Source organism: Nipponia nippon, unplaced genomic scaffold, assembly GCF_047370975.1.
Source record: "Nipponia nippon isolate SJK-2023a ecotype South Korea unplaced genomic scaffold, ASM4737097v1 scaffold_17, whole genome shotgun sequence".
NCBI lineage: Eukaryota > Metazoa > Chordata > Aves > Pelecaniformes > Threskiornithidae > Nipponia > Nipponia nippon.
The window spans coordinates 721,474-744,442 of NW_028262333.1; the positions used below are offsets into that span (position 1 = coordinate 721,474).

Consider the following 22,969-nt stretch of genomic DNA (forward strand, 5'->3'; position numbering starts at 1 on the left):
GGGAGTGTGCAACGTGTGCCGGGGCAGGAGGACCAATGCAGGCATTAAGGCAGGTCTCCAGGCTGCAAAGGGAAGGGTCGGAGCCACTTCATTGCTTCCCAAGGGTTTCCACTAAGAAAACGCAGAGGAGGCGCTTGCTGCAGTGCTGAGCGGGGAATGAGAGGCTACAGGCTAAGGAACACCCCTCTCCCTGGTGCATGGCCAAGGGCTGCACGGGGCTTATGCAGGGGGTCGCGTGCACTCAGAGACAGCTTCAGCTCACCTGCAGGTGCTGCAGACAAAGCACTTGGGGTGGTAGGTCCTCCCCAGGGCGGAGATGACCTCTCCGGTGATGAAGTCCCCGCAGCTGTCACAGCGGGTCCCGTAGAGCTGCTGGTAGTCGTGGGTGCAGATGTACTCCTGGTTCTTAAAGAAGAAGCCCGACTGGGCCAGGTCGCAGCCGCACACTGCGGGGAGAGGACATGCACCCGTCAAGGGGCAGCAAGCAGGGCTAGGGATCTCTGAGGCCACCTCTGCTGCATCTAGGAGGGTTTCCCTTCCGACCAGACGCGCTGGGGCCTTCCCCCAGCACCACAAGATGTCAGTGTTGGGCTGTGGCGGGGTGCAGGATGGTGCTGCCCAGACAGCCAGGGCTGGGCACTCCCAGAGGAAAACCCCAGTGCAGGGAGGGGAACCCCTGCAGCCCCCACCAGCCTTGCACAAACAGCCAAGGAGGGTCCATGGCATCCCCTCCTGGACCCATGGCGCCTGGACAGGGCTCAGCCCCTCCATTTGACACTCACATGGTGTTGGGAAGCCAAGAATAAGACTGCAAAGAGTTGGCCATGCCCTAGGGACAGTTGGGGAGAGGTCGTCTCCACACCCTGGGGCACTGCCTTCTCCATGATGAGCCATCTCCACTCCCTGGCCTGGACATGAAGCCGTGCCCCGATGGGAACAGATCCTGGGGCAGACTGGGGTTGGTGCTCTCACTGCTTGTTTTTCCATAGGTGTCCAGCCCAACCTCGCTTCCTTCCCTGCTGTGGGAACCGTGGGTGGTGCACAGCCCATCAGAGTAATCCAAGGAGATGTGGCAAGCCCTGGCCCTTAGTGTCATTTCCCTCCTACATCTTCTCCATCCACAGAGAGGCCTCGAGAGTATCAGACCCTGGAAGGTACCTCAGGAACGGGCACAGGGACTGGGTCCAGGGGCCTTTGCACGATGCCCATCACCTCTCCTTCAAGGTGATGGGGTGGAAGGGGGAACTACAGAGCAACTGAGCACCCAATGGCACAGCCCATCTTGGTCTCTGCTTTTACCCTTCGCCCCCAAGCACCCCTCTGTCCTGTCCCCGCACACCTCACCTGCGCCCATGGGCCAGCCCGCGCAGCAGCCACCCTCCCCAGGGCACAGCTGGAGCCGCTGGCTGCAGGGCCCGCGGGGGCAGAGCATCCCCTGCAAAGCTGCTCCCCGGCGCTGTGGGCAGACAGCCGGGGGTACAGGGCCAGCACCCGCTGCTCTCCAAAACAGCCTGCCAGCATTTCCTCATCAGTGACAAGGGACAGACCACCAGCTCCGGGACAGTATCGGGAAGCAGAAGCAAGAAAAACGGAGGCAGGTCTGGGCCCCATTTGGTGTGGGACTGGCGCGCATCCCCAGGGGCTGCAGCAGCCGTGCCAGGCTCCCAGGGATGCGTCGGGGACAAGCCGTGGGGCTGGCGCGGGGGCCGGCAGCAGCCCGCCTGAGATGGCAGGGGTAAGAGCTGTGAGGGAAGGTGAGACGGGAGGATTTCCTCTCGTTATTTATTCCCTTTCACTTGGACATCAGGCAGCGCGCACTGGCAAGCTCTCCCTGCCAGCTCCCAGCCCCTTTGAAGCCAGGGCTGTCTGAGCTCCTCGGACGCGCAGCTCCCGCTGGAAGGGGCTCGGCACAGCGCCCCGAGCACCCAGGCCAGCCCCGAGGGCGCTCCCATGGCCCGGGGCTGCCCAGGCCGTGGGGGACAAGGCTGCAGCAGCGGTGGGGACAGCCCAGGGGAAGAGTCCCCTCCAGCCGGGGGAGGAGCAGCAAAGCATGGCCAAGGGGACAGGGATTTATGTCCTGCTCAGCACAAGGTGCTGGGAGCTTGGAAGATCAGAGACCTTTTAAAAGCCCTGGTAATGGGATGCTTTACAACCTACAGAAGCGGCCACCGGCCTGGTTGAGAGCGGCTGCTTTAATAAACATGCTAAGGAGCCCTTCAGCAGCAGCTCTGGGCTGTTAGCTTTTACAGCTCCACAGCTCCCCTCTTGCGCTCAGGGAAGATTCAAGCAACCTCTCTCCTCTATTTCTGCCAGCCCCTGGGGGCTGTCGAGCCCCAGCTGCGGCACACAGCATCCCACAGCACCCCGGTTGCATCCCACGTGTGGGTGGCAGCGATCCGTCACCTGCCCCCAGCCCTGGCAGGAGCTGCTCCGGGCATCTCCCCCGCCTCGCTGCCTCTCAGCCAGGCTGGCAACACCTCCTCCTCCTCCTCCTCCTCCTCCCGATTTGGGGGCAGGCTGAAGGACACGGTGGCCCCTCGAGATCACAGATGGGCCGTGGGTACGTTTGGGACCGGCGCAGAGTGGGCTGTTGGCATTGAGGCAGCTTGAGGGTAGTAACGGTGCCCAGGTCTTGGCCACCCCTGTTCACAGCCTGCCAGCTCTGGCATCACGCAGGGGCATTGCCTGCGCTGCGCCAGCCCTGCGCCGTTGCCTCCCCGCCTGTGCCGCGCCACATCCACCCCTGCGGGAAGCTGCCATCCCCGGGGTGTGTGACCACATCTCAGGGGGCCAAGTAGGTCTGCGCCCAGCCTTTTGCTTCCCAGACTGCATCCAGGGCTGCAGGGCAGCCTGGCCACCAGCTCTTCGGGCGGCACCGTCCTACCTTGGCAGGTGAAGCAGCGGATGTGGAAGTGATTGCTCTGGACGCGCACCACCTCTCCCTTGCAGGTGTCCCCGCAGCGGTAGCACTGGATGACGGTGGAGCTGCTCCCAGGGGTGTAGGGGTTTTGCTGATAGGGAACTGCTGGCAGAAAGGAGGGAGGGAAAAGCAAGAGAGGGGAAGGGTCTGTTAGCATTCAGGACGCAGCCGGGCGTCACAGCACTGACCTCAGCCCAGCGGCTGCAGAAGAGCCCTCGGGCAACTGCGACACAGCAGCCGGACATCAGGCCATCGCTAAGGGCAAAGGACAGCCGAGCCTGTGACAGCACCCGGTGACTCTGAGCTGGGTGCACATCCCTGTCTGGATTCGGGATTTCCATGTCCCCACAAAAGAGCCACTACCCCCATCTGGCTCACAGGTCTGCAGTCCTAAGTGCTGTGCGGTGCAAGTGTCCAGGCACTGCTCCCTGTCCCTGCATGGACAACCAGGTCACCTGCACCATCGCCCCACAGCCATGCAGAGCTCCCTGGAGGCTCTCCTATTTCCTAAGCAGGTGCAGAAAGACAACGCAGGGACCAGCTGCCCACCGGCTCTGCTCTGCTCAGCCCTCGGGCAGTCCTCGCTTGCTGCTGGCCTGCTCAGAGACGCGCCAGCGAGCACTCGTTTGGCAGCAGCATGGGAAGGAACTGTTGTTTTTTGGAGCTTCCACTTGTTTGGTTCGGAACTGGATGAAGAAGTAATTTTTCAAGGAGCTTTCAAACATCACAGCAATTGAGTGTTTGGCCCTGGTGGGACTCTCACCTCCTCGGCGAGGAGCAGCATCCCAGCCCCGCTGCTCCTTCCAGAGCGGCACCGTGGCGCGTGCAGGCTCTGCGCTGAGCCGGGGGCCGCAGAGGAGGGGAGGGCAACATGGCTCCCCCAGAGCTATGGGCAAGAACTGGCCTGCTCCTGCTGCAGACGGTCCTGGGACCCACCTCCACTCCTCAGCCCCCCCGGCAGCTCTGCGGACCACCACGAAGGGCTGATGCTCTGCAGCCTCGCCCCAGGCTCCAGGGGAGGAACCGTACAGAGCAGGGGGTCTTTCTGCTGTCTCAGCACAATCCCCAAACACACACAGAAAACATTTTAAAGAGCAGATCCTGCTTTCCCTGCCCCACCTGCAAGTGCACAGGCCGCTCGCAGGAGCCCTGGGCTGGCTGACACCATGCCAGCTGCTGCAGGCAGGGGCCAAGCAGCAACGGACTCGTTTGCTGTGGGAGTTCAGAGAGGGAGATGCAATTTCGGCAACTCGAGCAGCAAAGGGCAGGATTTCAATGGACCAGAGACTTTCTGACCCAGTGCTGAACTGCATTCCCAGGAACAAGAGAAGCAGCTGATTGAAACCTGGTACGTGAACTCCCTCCGGAGCGGGGAGGAAGGGCAGGGGACAGAGCAGATCACTCGTCAGAGAGGCTCCTCGCTCACCGTGGGGCAGCTCATGTGACGGGGAACAGAAACAGCCCGTTATTGGCTTCAAAAGCAAAGAAAGAGAAGTCAAAATGACATTGACGCTGTCTCACAGTAAAATCCCGTCCCATACGCCAAGCGCCCAGAGACATGCTCTACGGACGTGCAGCACTGCTCAGCACCGGGAGAACGGGCTGGCCCTCCCTCACCGCCGCTCCGGCCCCTGGGGCTATGGGGCTGCTGGGGACCCGCTGCCTTGCCAAGTCCGGCCGGAGGGCTGCAAGGAAAGCCGAGGGGTTTTCCTACAAGTGTCCCCCAGCAAAGCTCAGGCTCCAGCCTTGACGTGAACGCCCAAGAGTTGCTGGGACTTCCCTCCCGACCGTGCTCCTGCAGGCCAAGAGGCCAACAGCAGCACGTGAGGTACTGAAGGGTGCTGCGGTGCCAAGAGAGCTGCTATAAACTGGGAGCCAGGCCTGGAGCTCAGACCAGCAAAGACACTAACTAGTCTAGATCGAAATCACTTTGAGGCCCCAACTATGATGAGGGACACCTGTAAAGCGAGCAGGGTGCCCCCACCCATGCTTCTGCAGGCATGTTTTGCAGGCAGGCGCACGCCCTGGGAAGAGGGGTCCAGGACCTCCTGTGGCGGCTGCTGCTGCTGGGCACCCATGAACGCTGCAGCAGCCCAAGGGGACCCAGGCCTGACCCCAGCAGGATCTCCCGAGGCTGGAATAAATGGGGGATCTCTTCTGTAGGGGTCTCCAGCAGAGCAGGAGTTACAGCGCTGAAGCTTCCTCCCACGCGCCCTGTGCTCGCACCCTTGCCGAGAACGAAGCAGGAGCCAAGCCCTGGGACACAGCCACGGCAATCCACAAAGCTCGGAGAGAAAAGCAGGAGGGAGGTGGGGTGAAAGGCTGGAAATTAATCAACACTTAAACAAACATTAATAATAAAAAAAGGGGAAGAAAAAAAAATATCAATGTCAGAAAATGCAGGCATCACTTATGCCGGGCTGCTGGTCTCTAGGGGAAACTTCTTGGTGTCCATAGCAACCCATCGCCAAGCCCTGCACTGGCAGGTCTGACGGGAGGGAAGGCAGAGGAGAAGGAGCCGAGGATGGAAGAGATGCTCATAGCTGTGTTACGCCGCTGGCAGAGATGAAACCAATACAGTCACTCCTGTTTGTACCCATGGAGACGGGTCAGGACCCGGCTTAGGGCACCATCACCCTCCCGCCTGCTGGCTTTGTTCAGCACTAAGCCGAAAGCTCCCTGATTTGTGATTAACCTCCGGCCCATGCTGGAATTTTGCTCCAGGAACATTAATGCATTGTTTTGCTGGGGCTCTGCTTGTTTTTGAGCCGGCAGCTGCCCGCCTCGTGGCCTCGCGCAGGAAGTATTACACATCGCAACACCCTGCGCAGGGGGACAGCTGAGCAGGGCAAAGCTCATTACACCAAAATAATCCAGTAATAATGTAAGTAGCATTAGCTGCCTCGCAGGCCAAGATACAGCAGTCAGGGTGAGGGGGTGGGAGCTGCCCAAGGAATGCCTTAATCTCACCCCAGTTTGCTCCCGCTTTTGCTGGTAGAGCAGGAAATTAAGCTGGCTTCGCTCCCCAGTTAATGCATTTGTGCTCCACGATGCATCACAGAAGGCTGCCCCGGGGTGGGAACCTGTGGGGCTGCCCCCACGTCCCAGCTGAGTCCAAGGAGCTGCTGTGGCCACAGCCAGGCAGCGAGCTGCCGCGCAGGGCTGCGTGGGCATGCAGCAGATTTCCCACTGATCCGGATTAAGGTGGCACCTCTGGTCAGGGATCGGTGCCCTGCGCAGACTTAGGGACAGACAGCAGCAGCCATACGCAAGCAAGGGAGCTTGTGACCCAGTGGGGGGAGAGATGGTGCCCCCAAACAACACCCAAGGCTGCGCGGAGGAGCTGTGTGCCCTGGGAGGGCAGAGGGACCTTGCCCAAGAGATCCCCCAAGCCATGCTGCAGCAAGCAACCTGCAGGTTCCTGCTGCACATCCCCGAGCAAGCCCCCTCCTTCGTTCCCAGAGCACCCACCTTCCGCCGCAGGAGGGTCAGCAGCCTCGTTTGCCTTCCTGCCCAGCGTCCCAGCCCTCACCGAGGAGCAGCCGGACAGGGAGCGCTGAACCTGTATGCTGCCTCCGAAACGCTTTAAGCCCTTCAGGAGAGGGAGGCTGACGGGAGATAATCCCCATCTACCTCGGAGGGACAGGGATGGCAGCTCAACACCAGTGCAGGTAACAGGGCACAGCCCCCCCCGGGCAGGCTCAGGGCTGACACAAAGCAAGCTCTGCTTGGGACCCCCACCCAGGCAGCCCCAGGCACCACATACACCAGCAACAACCCAGAACCAAGTTTCCAGGAGCACAAGCTGCAAGGAACAGGACACCCAGGGGCATTTATAAAGATCCATCCATCAGTCCTTACTGGGATCAGACCAGGTCCCGCTAGTTTCACACCTATCACTCTCCCAGCCCATTAGCCCTCCAGGAAGGTCAATCAGGTACAAACTGCTGCAGGCGGGGTTTGCATCGTTAGCAACAGGTAACTGGAAGCTCCCACCCAGCTCGGAGAGCCTGCCCTGATGCTATGCTATCAGCATGTTTATGAGACAGCATCTCCACAGGGGGACGGGGAGGCCTGATTTAATTAATTACCAGTAATTAATATTTGCACAATGTTCAGAGAGCCACAGGTGAAGGGGACTGTGGAAAAGCAAAGCATTCACCCTTTAATTAATAACAAGAGGCAGTACACCATGGGAAGCTGAGGCGAGTGGGTGCTGGGCTGAGCACCGGCATATGCAGTGAGCAAGCGGGTGCTGGCTGTGTGTAGGGGAGATGTTCCCACTGGGTGCTGTGGGTGTCAGCATGGGGTCCAGCTCCAGGGGGTGCTGGGTGTGTGCCTGGGTGAGCCCCGAGTTGGGGTGGGTGCCGGGAGGCGAGCGGGAGCAGCAGTGTGTCAGGGCAGACGATGCTGTCAGGAGACCTCACACCTCCTCGGGGCTGAGCCCCCTGCAGCAGCTGCTGCCTCCCACTCCTCCCCGCTGCCTCGCAGCGAGCGATTCACCGCAGTCGCCCTCTGCACGCTCCTGGCGTTAACTGGGGCTGTAAATCATCCGCTCGCAAAAAATCACTGGGGGTGGTGGGGCCAGGACGGCACGGGGGGCACACGGGATGGGGCTCCACCGGGGAGGGCGAGGGGAGCTGGGCACCCGAACCCCGAGGTGGGCTCTGCTGGCAGACCCCGGGCCCTCGTGTCCCTAGGGAAGGGCCGATGCCATGGCACTGGGCGACGGCGAGGAGAGGGCTGGGAACGCGACGGGGGCCGGGACAGCTCAGGAAGAGGAAGCCCGGCCCCGCCAGCGCACCAGCCCCAGAGACGTCGAGGCCGAGGGGCGGCAATGACTGGCCAGAAAGGAATTTTGCTGGAAGCGCTGAAGGCTGAGGGAGAGGCTGGGGTGAAGCACTGGCGATGGGACACAATGTGCCGGGCTGGGGGCAGAGAGCGAGGGGGGTCAGAAGAAACCCCCACTGGGATGCAGGGAGAAAGAGGTGGTGTTTGGGGAGCCTGCACCCCAAATCCTCTTGCCACAGCAGGGATGCGGGGCGGCCCAGCCGGCTCTGAGCCCCGCGGGAGGCGAGGGGGAGGATTTCCCCTCCAGGCGGGAGCCGTGCTGCATCCCAAGGGCGGCTGGGGAGGAAGGGTGGGAGCTCCAGCGGCCACTGGATATGGGTTTCTCATCAGCAGCGGGGCTGAGGGCTCCTGCCTGCCACCCCGCAGCGGCCAAAGAGCTTGGCCATGGCTGTAAAAATGCCTTTGGGGAGGAAGGGAAAGACGGGCTCGGAGCCAAATGATGTGGCTGGTGCCACAGGCAGCGCGGGAAGAGCTTCAGCCGGCCGTCCTGCCAGGGCCGCCTCCGACCCCGGGGCGCAGGAGTGAGCCTGCTCTGGCCACCACGGCTGCTCACCCACCCCAGCTCCCTGCCAAGAAGGTGACAGTGGGGAAAGGCGCTGGGGGCTGTCGGCAGTGGGTGGACGGGTAAGGGCACAATGTGGGCATGTGCCCCGCACCGTGCCGGTGCTGGTGGCCCAGCTGAAAGATCAGCCGAATTACCCCCGAAACAGAGGAAGGGGCCAGCAGTTGGGGTGCTCAGCTCTGGTGGCGCATCTGACATCCGCATGGCCATCTCAGGGCTCAGGCAGCTGGCCACTGCTTTCCATCAAGCTTCTGCAGATAAAAGTAATTTTGACCAAGAAGAAAATTATATATTTACCTTTGGTCAAAATGTTTTCTCTTCTGATCTTTCCCCTCAGTAAAATCCAGAAGTGCCGCATGATTCCTTACTTAATATTTAGGTTTTTAGGCTGGGGCAGGCCGGGTGCTCCCGATAAAGGAACGGGCTGAGGCCAGGTACCACAGATCTGCTATGGGATAGTTCGAGCCTGGAGCGGCTCCGGCTGCTTCTCCCAACGTTTGCATCACATACGTTGCTGTCCCCATGCGTGCAGCGCAGGAGTGGGCTGTGACGGGCACTGGCAGGGAAGGTGGGCAGGGAGTCGGGGAGCGTGGGCTGGGAGCCACAGGGACCGCCTGCCTTACACAGACCAGGCACCGAGGTGTTTCCAAACCATCAGAAAACAGTCCTGTTAGTCAGCGCAGAGCGTCGTGCAGGCAGGATTATGAACCCCAGCCAAGTCCACGCCAGCCTCTCCTCTCCCAGCTCGCAGGCAGAGCCATCTGTGGCTTACGGCTAAAAACCCTCCACTGTGTCACAGCTCCTAATCTAGCCCTAGGCTTCCCTAATTAGATCATGACCAATTATTGCTTCCACCTGCCTCACGCTGTCCCCTTGCCCCCTCCCATCACTCCCGCACCACGTCACCTCGCTCGGCGTGACACAGGACACAAACAAGATGTGGGTGTCGTGAGGATGGCAGCCAGTGGAGCGGCAGTGGCAGATGCCGGTGCAGGCGAGGGCACGGGGCTGCTGGCAGCGGGACGGGGCTGGGACGGGGACGCTGAGCCAGCAATGGCATCACACAGGGGAGGGAGTCATCATGGGGAGGACCTGAATGAGTGTGGCCCACCACAGAGGGTAAGAGCAGCTCGATCCTTCCCAGCTAAGCTCTGTGCGAGTCCTTTCTTTGCAGAGGTAGGTCAAGGATGCAGGGCAGGGGTGCCAGTCCCGTGCTCCCACACTGCAGCACCCTCGCTGCTCCCCATGCACCGTGTGCCACCGCCTGGCCCGTCTGCACCTGCCCCCACCCGCTGCCTCTCCCGGGAGGGCTGGCAGTGGGCAAACCCACTGCAACAGGCTCCTAATGAGCTCAAATGCACGCTCTGGCCCCGCTCCAGCCCCCGACCCTGGGGCTCGCTGTGGATTTGAACCTCGGGATGCTTGAAGGCTCCCACCCTGCCTTGGCAGGATGGCAGGTGGGAAGGATGGGGGCCGGGGGCGTGGGCACAGCCCAGAGAGCCGGCAGCACCGTGCCTTGCACCGCACGGGCGATGCTGCCTGTGCAGAGGGGTGCAGTAGGCAGAACCAGCCTCTCCTCTTGCTCTGCTCTCCAAGCTCCCAGCACTGTGCTGGGAAGCAAAGCAGCCAGTGCTGGGGGAATTCCCCAGAGCTCATGTCAAGCCAGAGCTGGGAGAAGGTAGCAAACTGTCACTGTCATACAGACTCAAGTGGTGGCAGCCACTGTGGCTGGCCAAGTGACGTGGGAAGGTGCCCAAATGGGTGCCAAAGCCTCGTGCTAACAGCAAGGGCATGGCAGGACCATGTGCCGGGGTGGGAGCTGGTCTGGGAGGCGGGGGGGACACTGCTACCACCCCGAAAAGAGAGAGGAGGGAGGTCAGAAACACAGTTGGAGGAGTCAATGGAGAAGGGGAAAGAGGAAGAGCGAAGAAGAGAAGGAGGAAAAGAAAGAGGACAGAAGGAAGAAGGAAAAAGGAAAAAAAGATGGAGTAGTGAATAGCAAGGGCCCTGCCCGCGCAGCAGAGTTCATTTCTGGCTGTGTTCATGGAAATTATTCTCCAAACGTGAGCGCTGAGGAAGCTGGTGATTGTCTCCCCGCGCTGACCCGGCTGCCGGCAGCTGCCCGTGCCTGCCTGCAGGATGTTTACTTCCCCAGCGCGGGCAGCCCAGGCAGGGCCGTAACGTGCCGGGGAAAACCAAAGACCCCGCTGCTGCTGCTTGGCCAAGGCTGCAGCAGGTTTTACCTGCTCCCCTGCAGAAACCTGCGACCCCCTGGGGATCCCCCGTGCCACCACCCAGCCCTGCTGCCAGCTGGGCCGCGGGGTGCCTAGGCGAGGGGCCCCAGGATGGCCCTGGTTTGCTGAAAGCACTGACTGCTGCAGCTGTGATTTTTCCAGATTTTCAAGAAAAAGAGGAAAAAGTTGCTCTTCTAGTTCTTGCAGCTGCAGGGAAATTTGAAGACCTTGGTGCAGAGCAGGACAACAGAAAGCCTTGCGTAGTGCTCCTGAGCTTCCCCAGCTTGATAGCTCTTCCCTGAGCTGCCCAGAGCTGGCGAGCCAGGGAGCACGCTGTCCCAACACCACCCAGCCATCCGGCCCGGCAGTGGCCGGGGACCATCATGGGGAACGAGCCTGCGCTGGCTGTGTGGCATCCTCACTCGCAGGGTCACAGCGACGCAGTCACACCCAGAGCACCACTCGTGCAAGCGTCGTCGTCTGGGGAAAGAGATCCTTTCATCACTCACAAGGCAATGGGAGGAGGACAGCATGGCACCCTGCCGCAGCCTACACAGCAGCCCCAGCCCCACGCTGGTCTGTGCCGTGGGGTGGGTGTCCGGAGCTGGGCTGCACCCCTCGCTACTGATGCTCTCACCCTGGTAGCAGCGCCCGCTCAGAGGCACCGGTGATTTTAACAGCGTTGGCTTCCCAGCATAGAACCACCCTTTAATTGTCACTCACTGGCCCCTGCTACTAAATAAATGAAGAAGTGGAGGGCTTGGTGGGCGCGAGCCCCACCGCCTGGCAAGCGCTGCGGCACGGGGCCAGCATCTCTCAAGAGCTTCGCTAACACCTTCCCTTTCCTGGAAGGGCCCTGCCGGGACAGCCGCGCGGGGACTGGAGGAGGGCGAGGGGACGGGAGCGTGGCTGCGCACCCCCATGCGTGGGAGCCTGGGGGACACGGAGCTTGGGAGGGGGCTGGAGCAAGGCGGGAGGTCTCGGGGGTGTAACGCTGGAAGATAACGCGTGTTAGGAGGAGTTTAACGTGTGCAGTTGAACACACGTCCTTGCAGCAACATTAGTGCATGGCTTGCGTGGTACGTACGTGCCCTCCGTGCTGCCTGCTTTTCTCCCATCTCCAACAAGCACTGCCAGGGTCTTTTTTTCCTAGATACTACTTGTACAGCTTGTCATGGCAACAAGATCTCCTTGAACTGCAATTGCAGCCGGGATGCCTGGTGCTGGCATGTTTGCCTGTCTGCAGACATCACAGAAGCCCCTTCCAGCAGAGCTCGGGGCTCCACAGACCCCCAAACTGGGTGCAAGCGGGATCCCCAAGGGAGGGCGGCAGCCTGCCTCCCCACGCCAGGCCCAAGCTGTCCCCCCGCCAGGACACAACCAGGATTTGGGGATTTCTTGTGATGACTAACAGACAGCACCAGGCAGTTCCTGCCATTTCATCCCCTCCAAGAAGGGCCTGTGGGATGCTCAGCCCCCCTGCACCCAGCCAGCTGCTCCCCACCTTGTGCACGCACCCCCCAGCAGCAATTTGCAGGAGGAACAGAAGAACTGGGCGATGTGGGAGAAGGAAGGCTGTGCATCCCGCAGCTCCCTCCTCGCAGGCAGGGCAGGGGCTGCTCCTCCCGCGGTCACCCTCCTGGGCACAGCGCTCAGAGCTGCAGGCAAAATCCTCTCGGCTGCTGCCCGCCTCTGCTCCCTGCACCGTGCTTGCACCGGGAGCCGCTCTCCACAAGCAATATCGTTCTCATCCTAACATGCGGTATCACACCCTGCGTGCCTGTCCCATCGGGGCCCCGGCTGCATCCGAGAACTGACACCGTCTGCTGCAGATAGCCACGCCGGTCAGAGACGAGGAGTTCAGCCCCTCCAACGGCTCCAGAAAAGAAATCCCCCAGCAGCTGGTGCACCGTATCTGCATGCAGGCTGAACGCGCTGCAGCTGCCTGTATGTCTTCCATGGCGTGCCCGGTCTCCCAGGCAGGCATGGTATTTCCACCGAGCGTGGGGTTGGAGACGTAGTACTCAACGGGGAATCGCAGGCTCTAGGAATGGCAATAAATCTCCAAAAGGCACAGCTCGAATTTCACAGTAACTATTTAATTCCCCTCTCTATTATCCCTGAGAATATTTTAGCAGTTCTTGGTGTCTTGGGGAGAGGAAGAGAAAGGATAGATTGCATTTTAATTAATAATGGCTGAAATGCATGGCTGCCCAGGGCAGGAGCCGTGGTGAGCTGGGAGCAGGGAGCTACGCCGAACAGGAGGGAACGGCGTGGCGGTCCCCAGGCGCCAGAGGGCTGGTGCTGGGTCCTGCCCCGGGGTGGCTCCAGCAGGACGGCTGCGAGCGGCCCCTCTGCCCCATTCCCACGCAGAAGCAATGATGCTCTGCACCTTTGCAAGCCAGGCAGCTACTTTCCTTCTTCCTCTGAAAATCTTTGCGAGGACATTAGCTAGTCACAGCCCCGAAGCTCATGCCCCACTCTGACATGAGGCCAGACTCATGAAGGAGTCCCAAAACAGCCCAGTGAAGCGCGAGCTGCCCTGATGGTGGAGCTGGGGAGTGGCAGCCGTCCACAGGGCCAGCCCTGGCTGCAGCGCCCAGAGGTGGCAGAGGCTCTTGGTTGCCAGAGCCCGGGTTCAGTGGGGCGCCAGCCCAGCGAGGATGGTGGCAGTCCCAAGCACGCCGTTGGGGAGAGCAGGACTGCTGCTTGCTAGTGCAGCTCCCCAGCATTTGGCTATCCAGATCCACTGCAGTGGTATGAAGCCCGCACCAGCAACTTGGGAGTAGCAGTGCTGGGAATTGAGATGCTTCCCCCAGCATGTGGAATACGCGCCTCCATCCCGACGGCTATGAGGTGGCTTGTGCTGCCAGCTCTGCTGGGTCTCCCACCCTCTGCCTGGGAAAGCACCCTGGCTTGCACAGCGGTACCAGGTGCAGCAGGGTTGGAGGGGACCAGACCAGAGCTGCTCTGGCCCCCTGAGCACGCCTCTAGGGCATCACTGCAGCACAGCTGGACCAGATCCCAGTTCCACTGGGCTCCCCACAACCATGCTGAGGTCCCTGCACAAGGCACTTTCACCCCAAGCTTGGGTGCCTGGTAGCTTTGGTGCCACAAGCCACTCCTCACAGGATGCGCAGGGCTGAGAAGGGCTTGATTCAGACACCCCAAAGCACCCTGCAGCTCCCACGGCCGGGGTCAGGAGCCCAAGTGCCACCCATGGTCTGGGAGCCGGCCAAGCTGTGCAGGGGCTGCCAGCGAGCCAGTGCAGAGCCAGCAGCCAGGCAGGGCACCGCGCTGGCACACGAGGCTGCACAGCACAAGCTGGTGTGGGGCTGGGGAGCTGCGTGGAGCCACCCAGGAGCGCAGACAACTATCGATTTGCTTTGCTTTCAAGAAAAATGGAGCAGTGAAGCCATGGGGGAGAAGAGGCGAGAGGCACGTGTGTGAGAGCTGGAGGAAAGATGGAGGATGCAGACAGCAAACAGGCGTCCCCAGGGGCTGAATCCAGAGCACACGCACTGCCCACAGCTCTTTGCTCTCCCCCTCGCCCCAGCAGGAGATGACAGAGGTGCCCAACCACCGCAGGGGACACACGCACTCGGACGCCCCAGGCAGACGCCTGCATGCACGCACAAAGCTCTTCACTCGGGAGACTGCTAAGATGCTGGATCCGGGCCCAGAAAGCCAGAACAGGTCCCTCTTGAGGGATTGCCTCTCGATTCAGAGGGTCAGCCACAATTTAGGAGGTCTGATGAGGCAATAAGCAGCAGGAGCGAAGCCCAGGGTGACGCAGAGATGCAGGAGCCAGCGTGGAGCTGCTGAGAGCCCCTGGCCTCATGCTGTGCATCCCAGCCCTGCTCCGGGGCATCACAGCCCTCCGGGTCCCGAGCCCTCGCAGCACCTGCCAGGGGAGGTGAGGCCGGGCTCCTGCGGCGCAGCACAAACCCCACCCTTTTACGCACAAAACCAAGGACAATCTGGCCAGGGGCACGGTGAGAGCTGACAAACACGCTCCTGCCCTCTCGCCCCCGCACACATCTCTGCAGCGTCCCAGCCCCGACCCGCAGCCGGAGGCATCCCCTGCCTGCTGCGTGCAGCCGGGGCACCACGCCGGGGCCGCCACCGCTGCCGGCGTTTGCCGCCGCTCCCACCGGCCACCGCCTCCCCGGCAGATGTGCAGCATTCTCTGAGATCAGCATTTTGGGCTGCGGAAAAGTTTATTTGAGGCGGGTGAGGAGGGATCCCTGCCGAGAGGCTGAAGATGGGATTTCATCCTTTACATCTGGTTCAGCTTAAAAAATCTTGCCCGAGCTGCTATAGATACAAATAAATTGTGTATGAGTGAGGGGGCGCGAGGCAGATGAGTGCATCCTGCACACAGACACATTGCACATCCACGGCTCGAGCTCTGCCTGGGTCCCGAAGCAGGGCTGAGGACTACCCTGGGACAGGGATCGGGGCGGGCACAAACCCACCCAAGTAGTCACAAGACACATGGCTGCTCTTGGTGGCCCTCTGTGGAGCCCAGGTGCAGGAGGACCACCTGCGGCCACATTCTCTGGAGGACACCATGCTGCAGCGTAGAGCCAAATCCTTGGTAGCAGCCTCCCTCTGCCCAGCTGCTGGACCTTGCCATCCCCAGGGCACGTGTGCCCCACGGGGTGACACACAGTCCCTGCCCCGAATCCCCAGTGCAACGGGATGCTGCAGAGCAAGAGCATGAAAAGCCTTCCCCATGTCCCCTCCTCCACTGTGGCCATCCCGTGATGTCCTCCTCCACTGTGGCCATCCCGTGATGTCCCCCTCCCTCAGTGCACGTGGCCACTGCATCCCACCCCTCCCCTGAGTGCGGGGCCAAACCAGAGCTGCCAGCCCCAGCAGGAGCTTTGGGCCACCCAACAGCCAACATGGGTCCCACCAGCCCCACTGCCGCCCTGGCCACCCCAGCCTCTCTCCTGCTCACCTGGGATGATGCTGGCTGGAGCGGGGCCTGGCAGGGTGGCCTCGAGGGAGGCAGCCCGCTTGGCAGCAAGGCACCAGCCAGAGCCCATCTCCTCCCCCAGATTTTATTCATGAGGCGTGACAAGTGGGTGAACTACAGCCAGCCAAACAGCTCACCCAGCAGCCTCAGACAGCGAGAAGACAGGAGGAGCATGCCTGGGCTCGGGGTTGGACCCAGCCCCAGCCCACACAATGCTATTTTCTGCTCTAACCAGGCTGGACAGGTTAGGGGGGTCCATGCGAGAGGATGCCCTTGGGTCCTAGAGCCAAGGGGTGCCAGATGTGCATGGTAGAAGAGACTAAACTGAGGTCCTGGCCAAAAGATGAGAACCGTTAGCTCATTGTTTTGCTGCGGCCGAATTTCCTGCTAAATAGAGTCTGTGTGAATGCTGGGAGGCAGTCCGTGCTGCGTGGGAGCGCGGGGAGCCCGGGGGACTCTCCCCACCGCTGCCAAAGCCCACCCGCCGCCGCCGGCCAGGGACGCGGCAGCCGGGGCGAGCTTTAGCAGGAGGGATCCGTCCCAGCCGAAAAAAAGAAAACCCAGAAGGCAGCAAAGGGGCTTTCTGAGGAAGGGAAAGGGCAAAGGAGCTGTCAGATGGTCTCTGACACGGTGGCATCTCCTGCTGGGCCTCGGAGGGGGCTGTGGAGTCAGTGCCAGCGTGTCCGGGACAGGAGCTGACACAATGGAAACATTCAGGCTGGTTCCTCGCACGCACACGAACGCGCCGGAGACAGCCAGGACAGAAAGGAGCTTATTTCTGGCTGATGCATGGAGGGATTTTCTGTTTGCTGCTGTGTTTTGTATTTGCGGCTTCCCGTATGGAAATGCTTTTTCCCTTTAACCTCCACCCACAAGCCCAATGGATTTTGTTGCAGTTTTCAAAACATATGGTGCATATATCAAAAACATAAAGGATGCTATATTTAAAATATTACAAAGCAAGCCAGGAGCCAGCATTTTTAAACTAGGGCAGTGTCTGAGAGTAGAAAATGTAGGGATTTAGGATTTTCTATACCAGATCAGAGAAACAGCCCCGATAGACAAGATAGAGCCAGGTTGGCAACCCGCCACCTTGCAGCAGACTGTTGCTCACAGTCTGGTACCCGCTCCTGGGAGAGGACCCACCCGGCTGGCCTGCGCCTCTGCACCCTGCTCCTTCAGCGGGAGCGCGGTGCTGCCGAGCCCAGCACCCCTGCCCTCATCGTTCGGTTTAGCATCCAGCCGATACTTGGCAAGGTGGCCCGCACGTGATGCTCTAGAAAGACAGCCCCAAACCATAATGCACTGAGCTAATTTCTTCTTGGTTTCTTCCACGATCAGTTGATTCCCATGGGCTGAATACCTCCTGTATTACTCCACTAATCGCTCTGTGTGTAGCATCATTTATCTGGCCAATACAAGCACTGCAAGGAAGAGGAATTCTTGCCTTTTGCAGGCACAGGTTAGAAGACCAGAGACTCCTCCATGTCATTTCTCCAGGCTGGAGCTTGTTCTCCTATTCTGCAGAGTGCAGTATGCTCACTTGTTTTATTTTAAACCATATTCACGCTGGCATTGTAACTCCAACCTGGGAGACTGCGTCATAGCCAGGGAATGAGGGGTGTTGGATTTGCTATTTTTAACTCCTTCTACTCCAGGGAGGGAACTGAAACCAAATCTCTATCCAGAGACACTGTATAGATATTAATGCAATGAAAAGGGAATTTGGACTGGAGGTGACAGCTGGCAAAGCGAGCCCTGGCGTCACAGAGGGGACAATCTCCCCATACATAGGATGCACGGAAGGGGTATGTGTTACAGAGCAATCTCAATGCCATCAGCACGTGCGCAGAGGGACAGGAGGTTCAAGACCAGCCACCCCCCAGCCAGTCCCATTCCAGGGGATGAATTACAGCTCAGGGCTGGCAGCAAAACACCATCAGGAGCTTCCCTGGCAGGCTCCAAATTCCTCTGTCTGCTCTTATATCCTGGGAAGGTGCATTCTAACACAACCGGGATCTCACCAGCTGCGCTCCTGGGAGGGGGCAACACAGCCAGGGCTGCAGTGTGAAGGGCACCACCACATCCCCCTGGAGCCCTGCCGAACCATCAAACTGCCTGCAAACTGGAGGAAGAGACAAGACATACACCTGCAGGCAATGAATACTGGCCATCCCACAAAAACGGTGCAAACCCTCTTTCAGAGAGGGGCTCAGCAGAGCCCCAGCCCTCCTGGCCCCAGCGGGGTCCCTGCAGCCAAGAGCCATGCAGCACAGAGGGTGTTTACTGCTTTTCTTAATCTACTGTGATCCTCGCTCTAATTCTGTTCGAGGTAGCAAATGGAGCCTTTAAGTGGTCATAAAAAGATTGTACCCACCCCCCACGGAGCCTATTTGAGACACCTGGCCACGCACACGGGTGGCGGGGTGCGGTGGGATCAGCACCGTGCCAGGGAGAGCCCCACGGCCACCCAGAGGTTTCAGGCACCACAAGCACTGCAGGATGGTGCAAGGCATCAGACAGGCGCCCTGACCCACGGGCTCCTCAGGACGGTGCTAGAGAACACGTCACCAGCCCCTTGCTGCCTGACGTCCGTCTCAGCCACCCCATCCTTAGTACCTGCGGTTAGCGTAAAACCCCGCGGGACAGATTACCTTTTACGAGCTATGAAGAGCGCAGCCCCTGGCACTGCAAGGGTCAGAGAGAGACCCCGGAGGGGACGCTGCCGTGCCAGCGGCACCCCTGAGCACAGCCATGAGGGGCTGGCCAACGGTGGTGACCAGCGCCTGATGGCAGCATCTCAGGCCTCCCTGCGAGCCACTGCCCCAACCCACCTAGCAGAGGCAAAAGGTGGGTTCAGAGGGAGGAAACTCCCTCCCTGCAATGCAGGGCTGTGCTAAGGAGTCCCCGGGACAGAGCAGGCTGGAGCAGTCACCAGCCACCCTGGTACAGTGCCAGCATGGGGCTCTTGGCAGCCTGCAGCTGCAAGCCCTGCCTGTGGCTGGCTCCTAGCAGACATAGGTGTGCGCTCACGCAGGCGTGCACGGCCAGCCACCACCGCAGCCTGGCCTCCCCGCTCCTCCAGCTGCTGCGGGCTCGGGTCCATCCCGCTGCCCCAGGAGAGGCAGATCCCTCTCTGGGCTCCACAAGGGCTCAAAGAGCTCCTGCGCAGGCTGGCAAGGCGCTCCGGCCTCACCCAGCATCTTAGCATTTAGCTTCTGCCATGTGTTGGCTTCAGTTGGCCGGAAACTGAGCTTTCGATATTAAAAGACAGCAGTTTTTGTTCTTGCCATCTGTATGTTTGTGTATTTCCCCTATCACCATAATTAGCCGGCTGGGCTCCAGCCAGGCTCAGGAGGAGATCTTAGTAGATGTCTTCCCAGCAATTTGAACAGCTTCATCATTTCTTTTATGGCTCCCCTAGTATGATCCCCATCACCGAGATCATCACAGCCCAAGCTGTCGCTCCCCGCACCCTGGCAGAGGCAGCAGGGACAGGGAGGGTGCGCTCCGAAGAGCATTGGCCCCTGCAGCTGCAGGTGAGCGCCGAAACCCCACGCCACGAAAGGCAGTGGGAGGTTTGCCACGCTCCTGCCGGGTCCCCCAGCAGGGACCCACGTCACCAGCCCCTCTGGAGCTCCGCCAGAACGAGCCCAGCTCCCTCTGCCCTCTCTGGGGCATGCACCACTGCAAAAACAAGAGTATAAAATAAATCGACATGGCCCTGAGAACAAAAAGAGCCCAGCTGATGCCTGGAATCTCCCTCCAGCTCCGAAGGAAGCTGGCAGCCCCATGTCCCGCTAGTCCAGGGCCAGCCGCCTCCTCCCCGCAGCACGCCTCCGCTTCCGCCCCCGGCACTAAGGCTTGAAAAGTCACTGCGGCTGGCCCAAGGGCAGTCAGGGCCAACGAAGCCCAAGGAGACCTCAGTTTCCATCCCCAGCTAGCGCTGTTGGAAGCCTCTGCACGGGTTTTAGCAACTGCACCTCTCCTCCCTGCCCCTCCCCAGGCACTCCTATGCCCGTACACCCTGGGCAAGCCCGGGTTACCCCAGGTGCAGTCTCCTACGGTTGCTCCGGCTCCCCTTGCCGCAAACTCTGGCACAGACAGCGGCCAGGGAAGGGCCGTGCACAGTGATGGTTGCAAAGTGCTTGTGTTTGAGCAGCTCTGGCAGTGGGAAGCCGGGCTGTGCTGGGTTCTCCATGCAGGAGAACAGGAGAGGAGTGCTGCTGTTACTTAACTGCTCCGCCTTGGCAAGCCAGATTTTGGTTTTGGGCTGTCTGATAAACAGACTTGAGCTAGCACATACACAGACATCTGCCTGAGGCAAACAGCAGGACAGAAACGTACAAGCAAATTTGGCAACTTTATGTGAACTAAATGTGCATTTAATTGTGATTTATGGGGGGGGTGCAATAGCAATTGATTATCAAAATCAGATTATTTATGGGGGTTTAGCAGCTATACAGGAGATTAATGTTGTTTCCAGAACAAATCCTCAGTAAATATATGTTTCCCTAGTAATCAGCTAATAACACATCATCCTAATTATCTCATGAAAGGGGCACAGAAGCTCTGACAAATACTGAAAAGATATATTGTTGTCTGCAAAGCAGCACCAGAAAGCCACAAGCTGCACTCTGCCTCCAAACCACAGCTCCACTTGCGTCCTCCAACAGCAGACCATGGCCGGGGATGCATCCAAGTCTCCGCTGCCAGCCTTAGTCCTCCACAGGTCATGGGCAGAGCCTAGACCTAGGATGCAGACGACACTTTGCCCAAAGACACGGGGAGGCTGGCATCCTGGGGCCCCGAGCCTGGCCAAGGCAAGGTCAAGTCACCACAGTCACTTGCATGGCAGCAGATGATGATATCAAGAGAAGAAATAGCACAGCTCCTGGGGTGGGAAAAGGAAGCTTATTCCCAAGAGCAAGAGGAAAGGTGCACTTCCCACAATGGGGTACGGCTCCGTATTTGTACAGTTTTACATTCCTCTCTGCTGGCAGGTGGTGCTGCCCCATTAAACCTAAAGGGACTCCCTGGGCTGCAGCAGCTCCTCTGTTTTCCTTACATAGCACTTGCTCATTAAAAACATTTATTGAAGATTAACAGTTCTAGCAGCAAGAGGCAAAAAAAGCTATGCCACGCAGCCAGCCCTGCCAGTGCCTCCCCTGCACACGGTGCTGCACGGCCCCATCCCAAGCTGGCGAGGGCCACCCTGTGCCCTGACCCGTCCTCTCCCCAGGCACCAGGATGTGTTGCTGGGGTGCCCCCAGGGACCTCCACCCTGGGAGGAGGGGGGCAGCTGGTCCCTCCAAGGGGCAGGGGGCTGCCCTGCCACTCCCCATGGCCCGGGCAGGCGCAGGACCACTGCTCTGGGATGCAGAGATGCTCTGGCAGTCACCATGGCAACCCCGGTACACAGCCGGGGCAAACAAAGCTGACAGGAGAGAAACAGGGAGAAAGGAAAGAGAGAAGAAAGAGCAGGGGGGGGCAAAAAAGAAGGAAAGGGAAGCAGCCTAAAGTCATGGAGCGAAGGCTGGGGCAGGAGGGAGCGATGGGGTGGGAAAGCACAGGCATTGTGGAAGAGGAAGAGAAGGAGAGCTGCCCTTAGGCTGCTCACCTTGGGACGACCTTCAGCAAGGCGACCAGGGTGCACACTGAGCGTACCACCGAGACATAGTCTGTTGGCCGCGCTGCCACTGTCCCAGCAAAGGGTCCGTCCGGGACATGGCACGTCCCCCCCGGCACATTCCCAGGCTGGCAGCCAGAGGCTGCAGCGCGGGACATCCCGCTGCGGCGCAGGCAGGCAGCACCCTGCTCCAGACCCAGGAGGCTGCAAGGAGCCCTGCCCGCGCCCTGAAGCAGCTCTCAGGCCCCAAACCGAAGAGACCCTTAAGGTGATGGGCAGATGGTTGTCTGGGGCCGGGTTATTCAGCACCTTCTTCCACTAGCAGAGACGGATTGGCCCAGCAGATCACCCGCAGCACACCAGCTCGGGGCTGCCCACGCTCCCACTCCCCACCGCACCCCAGTTCTGGGGTCCAGGCCCTTTTCTCAGCCCAGCTGTGCCAGCTGTTTGTCCTGCTACTTCCCAAGCGGAAAAGGGCTGCCTGTGTCCCCTGAGCCCCCAGGAAGGCATTTCAGAGGCCAGACTGCCATGACCCCCAAATGGAGCACAGGGCCCTTCAGAGCAATAGCTGTCCCCAACCCCACAACGGTGGGCCATCTCCATGGCTGGTTGTGAAAGGAGCCCGGAGGCAGTGGGGGACGAAGTACGCTTTGCTGCATGGTTTGGGGCTCATCTGAACCCCTAACCCAAGGTCAGGGCAGGAAGCAGAGATGCAACCACAAATACATTGACATAAAGCCCCTGTACTGCAAGAACACGAGCTGCATCTACTGCCAAAGCATGCTCCGCTCTCGCTTCTCCATCCCACTTCATTAACGGCAGAGAATTAAAAAAAAAAAAACAAACCCCAAAAAAACCCAACAGACGTCAGGGTTTGGGTCAAAAAGCAGCAACTACAGCCCCTCTCAGCTGGAATGGAAAATAACACCCCACTTGGCCGTTTATTCTAATGAAATAACAAATCTCAAAGGGAAGCTCCCCCTCTGCTGAGCCACCCTCGCGATAGCTGAACGGTAAACACAGAAACAGCCTCTTGCAGGCAGATCGTGAGTGCTGGGGTGGTGCCTCAGCCCACCGACCGCGGGGACGAGCGCAGGTACCCCGGGAGCGGGAGGTGGTCGGCGGGGCCAGCTGTACACGAAAGCCTGGCGGGAATGGGAGAAAAACTGAGAAAACTCCTGGGAAAAGCACTGGGCGAAACAGCTCAGCCATTTTAGCAAAGAGAAGATGAGAGAAACCACTGAAGTAATTAGTGCAGATGCTACAGGAGTGGCTGGAGCAGGGCAGCAGGCGCTGGGCACCCAGAAAGCTGCTGTGGGAGAGGAGCGCCTGTCCCCACCGTGGCACAGGGCTGTCTGCACCTCTGCACCGGTGCTCGCACAGCGTGATGCTCTCTAGGGGGGCTTAACATCCCCCCAGCCACATCCTGAGCCTCTGCTGTAGACGTGGGGCAGCCCAGCGATGGGGCCAAGAGGCACCAAGCAGGGCTCGGTCCTGGGCAAGGACAAACCAGGCTGGGGACGGTGGGGGACATGGCAGGACAAGGCTCATCTAGAACAATAAACTCCCATGAGTGTACGAGGGGCTTTGGCACAGATGTAATCCTCTCCCCTCCTCCTTCCCGCACTCGTGCTCTCCTCAGCTCCTGCGTACGCCCAGAAACCCGACTTCAAAAGGAGGGGGGCTGCCAGGGCGGGAAGCAGCAGGCAGGCAGACGCGGCTGTCTCCTGCTAAAAGCTTTTGGTGCCTTTCATCAGGGCTGGGGGAAAAAAAAGCCTTCCACCGTCGG

At 60.0% G+C, this 22,969-nt stretch overlaps 1 protein-coding gene across 1 annotated transcript in view; it reads right to left on the reverse strand.

Annotated features, from left to right (window-relative positions):
- The window catches only part of ABLIM3 (actin binding LIM protein family member 3), a 56,555-nt gene that overhangs the window by 20,947 nt on the left and 12,639 nt on the right, over positions 1-22,969 (reverse strand). Inside the window, exons 2-3 of the mRNA XM_087753737.1 lie at positions 2,885-3,025; positions 263-446 (exon numbers count right to left, since the gene is read on the reverse strand). Coding sequence (XP_087609863.1) covers positions 263-446; positions 2,885-3,025 — 325 coding nt within the window. The remainder of the gene's footprint in view (positions 1-262; positions 447-2,884; positions 3,026-22,969) is intronic.